The 8,841-nt window shown below is 44.9% G+C and overlaps 1 protein-coding gene across 2 annotated transcripts in view; it reads right to left on the reverse strand.

The window, feature by feature from the left end:
• Nucleotides 1-7,626, reverse strand: part of Gspt1 (G1 to S phase transition 1) — a 33,906-nt gene extending 26,280 nt beyond the window's left edge. Inside the window, exon 1 of one of the 2 annotated variants that reach the window (XM_038325897.2) lies at nt 6,994-7,626. In XM_038325897.2, coding sequence (XP_038181825.1) covers nt 6,994-7,333 — 340 coding nt within the window. In that variant the 5' untranslated portion in view covers nt 7,334-7,626. The remainder of the gene's footprint in view (nt 1-6,993) is intronic. The other variant, XM_038325896.2, reaches the window with a different exon arrangement.
• Between the last annotated feature and the right edge of the window lie 1,215 nt (nt 7,627-8,841).

An 8,841-nucleotide genomic window follows, 5' to 3' on the forward strand; every position in this document is an offset into this window, starting at 1 on the left:
CCTGCACTTATTACAAAAACCTTTAAGAATAAAAACATTAGAAAGACAAATTCCAGGGCTAGCCTGTCAGAAAATCCATGCTGGTTATAGACACTGGCTATAGGCATTCCCTTCTTTACTATTAAACAGCATGGTAGGGCAAAAAGAGCCCTAAACGAGTAGCTGGTAAATCAGGATTCAACTGTGTCATTAACTCTGGGAGTGACTTCAGACAACCACTCAGCATGCTTAGGCTTCAATTTCCCTATTCGAAACTAAGATTATATTCTGCTGGAGTCATTTTCAGCCCGAATGTTCAAAGAACCTATTTATTATATCATTAAAGCAATGCCACATACCAACCTGATATGACTTTCTCTAGTGTAACAAAACACATTTTTTCAAGTAATCCTGAAAAGATCTTATTTACAATTTATGTCTCATCTACTTCAAAAACAAAAGTATATTAAAATACATAAGCCAGAGGCATTTCAGATAGTGTAAGATATAAAAGTAGAAGACATTGTCCTACTACAAAAATCAACTACCCAAAGATGGATACATATTGCTCAGTAATACAGTGGTATATTATTTGTGTTCTAATAAATAAAGCTTGTCTGAAGATCAGAGGGCAAAGAAGCCATACTAGTCAGACATACAGGCTATGGAGTGGTGGCACACACCTTTAATCCCAGGACTCGGGAGACAGAGGCAGATGGATCACTGTGAATTCAAGACCACCCTGGGCTACCCAAGATTGAATCTGTCTAAAAGAGAAACAAAGGTGATCCCAGCACTTGGGAATCACACACCTTTAATTCCAGCACTAGGGAGGTGGAGACAGGGGCAATGTGGCTGGCTGGGCGGAGAGGATATAAAGGGGAAGAGACAGGACTGAGTGGAGGTGGGGTCTGAGGATTTGTGGAGACAGGATCTTGCCCTTTCAGTCTGAAGATTTGGTAGAGGTAAAAGATCTCTCTAGTGGCTGGCTGCTTTGCTTTTCTGATCTTCAGGTGGAATCCAATATCTGTCTCTGGGTTTTTATTCGTGCTACACAGTCATATGTACTTTTCCTTTTCTTTCTTTTTTTTTTTTTGTCCTTCAAGTGAAATGACAATCACCTAGTTGGAACCTGTTTGGAAATAAGCTATAGCAATGGAAAATGCTTAGGAAATTCTTACTGTTTCTTTCCCTTTGAAAGAAGAATTACAGTGGGAAACAGTAACAAGTTCTCAAAGAACAAAGTTATTCATGAATAAACAAACTATAGTTACTGCTAAGCTACTTAGTTAAAATCTACTGAAAACAAGAACAAAACTTTTAGGTACCCAAACCCACTGTTGTCTGGTAAAAAAGAATCAAATACTAAGATATATCATGTTCTACTTTGTTAAATTCCTGAAAAAATTAAAAGTAATTCCAGCACTTGGAAGATAGGTAAGTTATGGCCCAGCCTAGAAAACACAGTAAGATCCTGCCTCAAAACAAAACCAAGGCATTCATAAAGAACACCTGGCAGAAAACAGACGTATCTTTAGTGTTATCATTAGGATAACAAGATTGAAACCATTTACTGAAGGGTCCTGGATCTTAGCAGCCTCTTGCTTCCACATCCTTTACCTGTCTTTGCATTCTTCTGCAGTCTTCCACTACCGTAAACTTACTTGGCTTCTTTCTAGACTCTTTCAAAGACCATACTCATTACCTTGATATTCCTACCAGAGCACTCTTTCAAGCATCCTATGTTCAGTAGACAGGCAAATGCTTGTTTACTGCTAGAAGGGACAGCTGAGCAAAAAATTCCCTTCTACCATGTTAACTCACCACAAAAGTTGACCAAGTCTTTTTCATCTCTTTCTCTTTAGCCAGAAAGATAATTCTATTTTTAACACTTTTAAGGTATTTCTTCCCTGGCAAACAAAAGCAAGCAAATGAAAGCTTGTATTTGTTCTCTACTGTATTTCCCTAACTTGACTTGAGAATTTGATATTGTTTCCTTATAGTGCCAAGGAGCTAGTTCTAACTTGGGGCTGTTTAATACCAGGCAAGCGCTCTACTACTGAACTATGTCCCCAGCTGCCCTAATAATTTTACTTTCAAAATTTATTAGTATTATTGTGTGTGTGCGTGTGAGGGTGAGAGGACAACTCTGTGGAGTGGTTTCTTTTCCACCTAGTTATATGGGTTCCAAGAATCAAGTGCAGGTCATCAGGCTTGCTTGGCAAGTTTTGTTTTTTAAACCTATTAAGTCACTTTGCCTGCCCTTTCCATGCTGTATGATTTCAAAGAGGTGTGTATGTGTGTATATCTATCTATCTATCTATCTATCTATCTATCTATCTATCTATCTATCTATCTATCTATCTATCTATAGATAGATAGATCTATGCAACCATGCAATAAACTATATTCTAACAACACTAAATAAAACATGCTCCAAAGGTTTGTTTCCAATCAAAAATTTTAAGTTTAAACAACCACTCAACCTTATACTAGGTGATGCCCCTATATCCTCATACTCAAGCTGTCTATATGTGAAGACATCAATCAAGAAGCAAAATCTAATCCCCATCACTGTGACATTCTAGGAACAATACTTACCACCAATTTCTTCCTACTGTCCTCTACTTATATTCCAATGAGGCCTACTAACTCTTTTTATCTTTATTCCTGCAGGCATTTAAATTGTAAAACAAAAACTAAATCAAAAACATAGGTTGGGAAGCTGGGCAGATGGCTCAGTACATCAGACAGCTTGCTACACAAGACCTGAGCTCAAATCCCCAGCACTCACTTTAAAAAGGCAGCTTGGAATAATAAGCACAGGTGCATATAATTCCAGGGCCATGGGGCCCAGAGGAGCAGAGCTAGGTGGACCACTGGGGTTGAACTGTCAGCCTAGCTATGGGTTCATAACAGATCCTATCTCAAAGGAGTATGGCCGACAGTAATAAAGTAGGACTCTCTATGTCTTTCTCCAGTTTCCATGACCCCCCCCCCAAGGTACCACACACACACACACACACCCCACACCACACAAACATGCACACCCTCTTAGGCTGGGGTGAGTGGCTAGATAGAGTCCTTGCCTGGCATGTACAAGAGGCTCAGGGTTGCACTATCAGTGCCATTAAAAATACAAGACTAGGGGCTGGAGAGGTGGCTCAGAAGTTAAGAGCACTGACTGCTCTTCCAGAGGTCCTGAGTTCAATTCCCAGCAACCACATGGTGGCTCACAGCCATCTGTAATGAGATCTGGTGCCCTCTACTGGCCTTTAGGATATATGTAGACAGAATACTGTATACATAAATCTTTAAAAAAATAAAATAAATAAAAAATAAGACTATTCAGTTATTTTTGTAATAGGAACTGGTTAACATAACAAAGTATAAGAATTCTGCACAAAAAAAATACCCATTATTTTGATTTTGGATACTCTCTAATCTTCAAGCCCCAACGAAGAAACTTAAAACTATCCAGTGATCAGAAAGTCAAGCAGGCACAATGGCAATCACCAGTAATTTTTTCAGTCTCTGGGATGCTGAGGCAGGAAGACTGAGAAGAAAACCTGGGCTATATAGTGAGACCTGCCTTTAAAAAAAAGAAAAATGAAAAAAATTCTGGGCCAGAGAGATAGCTCAGGGATTAAGAGCACTGGCTGTTCTTTCAAAAGTCCTGAGTTCAATTCCCGGCAACCATATGGTGGCTCACAACCATCTGTAGTAGGATCGGATGCCCTCTTCTGTCATGCAGGTAGGCACGCAGACAGAACACTGTATACATAATAAATAAATCAATATTTTTTTAAAAAATCCAAAACAAGACTAAGTATGGGGGGGGGGTGGGGGCTCAGTCGGTGTGTGCCTAGCATGCACAAATCCCTGGGTTGAGCCCCAATATCATGTACACTGTGTAACTTTCTGTGGTGGGGCAAGCCTGTAAACTTGGGAGGTAGAGGCAAGAAGATTAAGAAAAGTCCAAGGTAATTCTTGGCTATGTAGCAAAAAAAAAAAAAAAAAAAAAAAAAAAAAAAAAAAAAAAATCCATTAAGTGACGATGGTTGTTTAGCCTTGAGAATATACTAAAACTTAAATAAAATTTCCAGTCATTTTTTAAGACCTCTATTTTCATTTATAGTCACCAGCACAATTTACTTGGCTCTGCAGAAAATTGGACTTAAATGGATTATGCTTATGCTTAATAACACTTAAGTGAGTTTACTTAATCACTGTTAGGAATTTGGTGTTGTTTTGTTTTTGCTATTTTTTGTTTTTGTTTTTCCAGACAGGGCTTCTCTGTATCTTTGGAGCCTGTCCTGGAACTAGCTCTTGTAGCTCAGGCTGGCCTGTAATTCAGAGATCCATCTGCTTCTGCCTCCCGAGTGCTGGGATTAAAGGCTTGTGCTACCACCGCCCAGCTGGAATTTGGTGTTTTTACATTTTCAAAGAGAAGAAGGTCAACACCGGGTAGCCAGTTCTTTCTGACTAATGGCCTTTCCAGGAACATGTAAAGACTCTTGGCACCAAAGCCCCTTCCTCTACTGCATTTCAAGGAAAAGAAAAAAAAAAAAAGGGGCAAATCATCCTGTTTCCAGGAGAAAGGAGAGCTGGTTGCCTCTGCAAGCACACCCTCAAGGTCATTCTAGAGCCCCACTCACCACAGCTCTCCTACTAGAAACACCAACCGCAGACTGGCTTGATAACAACAGGCCGCAGGACCTTCTGGACCATTTCCTCACCATCAGAAGCATGTGCGTTCCCCTTAATGAGTTACGGGCTTAGTGCTACTGCCATTTGTTTTTTTCTGCTTTCCCCAAGCAAAATTCACTGATGATAGCATTTTATAAACTCAAAGTTTCCAAACTTTAGTCCCATACAGCTTTAGACTAATACATAGGCAATATTCAGACACTGCACACATAATGTTTATATTATTATTATTTCTCCTTGATGGATACAGGTTCTTACTCTAGCCCAGACTGACCTGGAATTCATGGAAATTTTCCATGTTCCTCAAGTGTTGCAATCACAGAAATCACACAACAATTAAAAATTTGGTGGCGCACACCTTTAATCCCAACACTCTGGAGACAGAGACAGGCAGATCTCTGTGAGTTCAAAGCCAGCCTAGTCTAAAAGTGACTTCCAGGATAGCCAGGGCTGTCACACAAAGAAACCTTGTCTGGAAAACCCAAAAAGCAAATATAATAGAATTTTAAGCTAGGCATTCGGCTTTAATCCCAGTCATAGGTTCGAGGCCAGTCTGGTCTACAGAGCAAGTTCCAGGACAGCCAGGACAGCTAAGGCTACACAGAGAATCCCTGTCTTGAAAAACAAAACAAAGTAAAATTGAGTTTCCTTGTTTAAAGGGAAATATCAACCACACACAAATAAAAGAAATGCCAGTCAATAAACATTCAAACCCCCATGGTGGTGGTGGTGGGGCAGGTAAGTATGACAAATCTCTCATGCATGATACAGCCCCAAAGTTCATTCTCCACCCCAGCCACCCAAAACAGTCTCATCTAAACCATGCTTACACATGTTCCCCACAAAAGCATTTCCCTAAACACCCTTTCGCTCCTGGAGAGCAAAGTGAAGCAAAAGTTTCCTAAGAAACTCATTTCCAAGAGCACTTTGCTTACTTTTGGTATTTATTTATTTTTAGGAGAATTTTCCAGATAGTACCAGCGGCCTTCACCTAAAGATCTTCCTACCTGAGCCTCCTGCGTCCCCGGGGTCACAGACAAGCACTGCCACACCTGGAAGAGGGCAGCTAGGTGACACTGAAATTTGTTTTCTCTGTTTTCCCCAAGCATCTGCCTGCCTCCGCCTCCAGAGTTCTGGAACTACAGACATTATCTGGGGTACCAACACACAGGCTAAAGTCCAGAACTTAAAACATAGAAATTAACAATACTCTCACTTGAAATGAGCTCAAACGACCTGGCCCACAGCCTCCCTGCTAAAGAACTAAAGAGTCAGCCTTTTTCCTTCCCTTTCCCCTTTCTCTTTAAAGAGACAATACCGTATTTACTCAAATAAGCACCAGCGCGAAGGCAATACTTAAGCTCACTCAACAGACCCTGGTACAACACCAGTCCCTGAAAGCAGGTTACCACCCCACAGTCAGCTTGTAAATAGACGTCTAAAGACTGAAACTAGAAACGACAGAAAGTGTATCTTGTAGTTACTGTGTAGGGCAACTATGAAGTTATCAGAAATATTCAAGTGTCTCAAGTAACAGACTAAGCTACCAATACACGCACACAAACAGAGCTTTTATAGCAAGCTGTCCGTATAAGGTCAACACTTTCAAACAATTAAAGTCTAAACGTGCCATTTAGAAGGTCTTAAATCCCACTTAAAAACCTCACACAAGTCAATGAGCTTTCCTACCACATGTTACTACTGAGGAATCTTCCTGACATTTTTGAACCTTTGAAGTTTCAAACTATTAAGAATGATAAAAGGTCTTTGTATTGACAGCCAACAGTTTCTGGCGGATCGCAGGCCTGCAATGCATCTTGGGATTCCTTCAGGTCGGCCGGTGCCACAGTTATTTAAAACGCAATTACAGTTCCAATAGTAGAAACTGCAGCAGGAGCACTCGCTCTCTCTCTGGGTGAGGCGAGGAGACAAGTCCTGTCCCCCAACTCCTAGGCTCTCACAGCGCCCACCTGAGGGACTTCAGGCCCCATCAGTCCCCACTTTTGGGCCTCGTGGCACTGCCTGGCCGAGGGCCTGCCGGGTGCCATACGGTTCCCACGTCTGCCGGCAAACCGCGGCCTTCGGCGACGGGCGACCGTGGCTGGCTCTCCGCTCCTCCACGCCCGGGTGCCCCAAGCCAGCCAGCTCCGGGACTGGAGGTGCCCCACCCAGACCAGCCGGCGCCGCTGTCAGCGCCCCACGTGCGGGCCGCTCTGGCCGCGCGTCCTCCCCACCCACGTCGGCGCGGAACTCCGGCCTCAGCCCGCCGCCCGGGCCCTGGGAACACCCAGCCCGGCCCTTTACCCGAAGGGCCTCCCGCGCTGCTGCTCGCTCCGTGGTCGCCGCCGGCCGCGCCAGCGAGGGATGGCGGCGGCTGGGCCGGGCCCCGCAGGAAGGACGGCACGAATTCTGCGGCGTGGACGTTGGGGACGAAGGGCTTGGCGTTGACGTTGAGTTGCCGGCTGAAGGCCGCGCTGAGGTTCTCACGCTGGGTCTCAGCCACCGCCGCCATGGAGCCGGCGCCGCAAGGCCCTGGCCCGGGGGCCTCCATATCCGTCTGGTCCCAGCAGTCGGGCGCAGAGTCGCTGCTGCTGCTGCTCCCGCCACCGCCGCCTCCGCCGCCTCCGCCGCTGCCGGGATCCATGATCGGGGGGGCCGTGTGTGTGGTGAAGAGAGGGCGGGAAATGGAGGCGGGGGCGGCCGACCGGGGAGGAGCAGGCCGCGCTGACCCAGCGAGGACGATAAGACAGAGGGGCCGGAGGCCAACGACTCACTCCTCAGCGTCTTGGGCAGCTACAGTCCAGACTGGGTACTCGCGACCGCAGCGACAGCAGCTCAAACCTCCTCGTGTGTGCGAAAGGATCTCCTCCCACCCAACCCCAACCACCGCCGCCGGCTTCACCGCCAACCCCACGCTTGGCGTGAATTGACCCCTCGCTACTACCCGTACCTTCGCCTCGGTAGTTCCCGGCTATGTTGCCCCTCGTTTCCGTCTACGCAGCTCGACCGACAGATAAACTACAGATTCCGACAGCACCCGCGCAAACCTGCTGCGGTTTTCTCAGGGGCCGACGGGAGTCGGAGTTCAGCGATCAAGCGTCACCGGAAGCGGCTGGAGCTCCCGGCAGGCAGCGCGAGGAGGCAGAGGTCTGGTGGCCGATCGGCTGCCCCGTCCGTCGCAGGGTGGGGGCAGGGGCAGGTCCTACTTTGCTGGGGAAGGGCGGTGGGCTGGGCCCTTCAGCACGCGGCGACGATCCTACCCAGCCTGTAAGGACACCATTAGCAGGCGTAACCTAGGGAAAAATTTTTTTTCTTCCTCACTTTCAACACCCTTTCTGCCTTCTGTGCTCCTCAGTCTCTGTACCTTGTTCTTTTTCTCGCCACCCCCAACCAGAGTTTGCCCTACATTTCAAAGCCGGCGGGGAGCGTCTTTCCTTTTATGTATTCATTTGTGGAAGAGGCAGTAAAACCTGAGATGTCACAGCTTAAACAGCAGAGTGGCTCATAAAGGAATGGGCCCAGGATGTACGGCAGAAGGGATTGTTAACTGGAAACTTTTAATGACTCACGTTATGTTTGACTAGTCATTAAAAGCCCTCACCTAAACTTTTTTCCATCTGTTCCTCTTCCCTGCCAGATTTCCGAATTAATCATGATTGTCATGTTTCTTAGTGTGTCCAGCGGTGCCAATGGGCGATTTGGGTTCTTCCAGTTCCTTATCCACTTTTAGGTGGTTTCTTTTTGAATAGCCAGATTTGTCAACTATATTCACAGTACTTTGTTAACTGCATCTCACACTTACAGGCTGCATTTTAGTAAATGTGGGGAAAGTGACAAGAAGTACAGTTCACCTTTAGTCCCTTACTGCAGGAAGTAGGAAAAACCCGTTCTAATTAGGTACCTGTTAACTTCTGTAATTTGCCTGGAGGCCAAGACACAGAAAATCATACTGTTAATTTTACTTCCTCTGAAAGGAGTCTAGACATAATGCAACTAATTTGCTTTGAAATTACAGAATAATGTGTAAAGAAGATATTTTTACAACTTTATTTTTTAAAATCTATATCTAAGCTGGAATGCTGACTTTAGAGAACTGTATTGTGAAGGAGCTAAGGGAGAATTTTTGCCTAATGAGAGAGCTAAACACGAAAC

This window comes from Arvicola amphibius, chromosome 4 (assembly GCF_903992535.2).
Source record: "Arvicola amphibius chromosome 4, mArvAmp1.2, whole genome shotgun sequence".
Lineage (NCBI taxonomy): Eukaryota > Metazoa > Chordata > Mammalia > Rodentia > Cricetidae > Arvicola > Arvicola amphibius.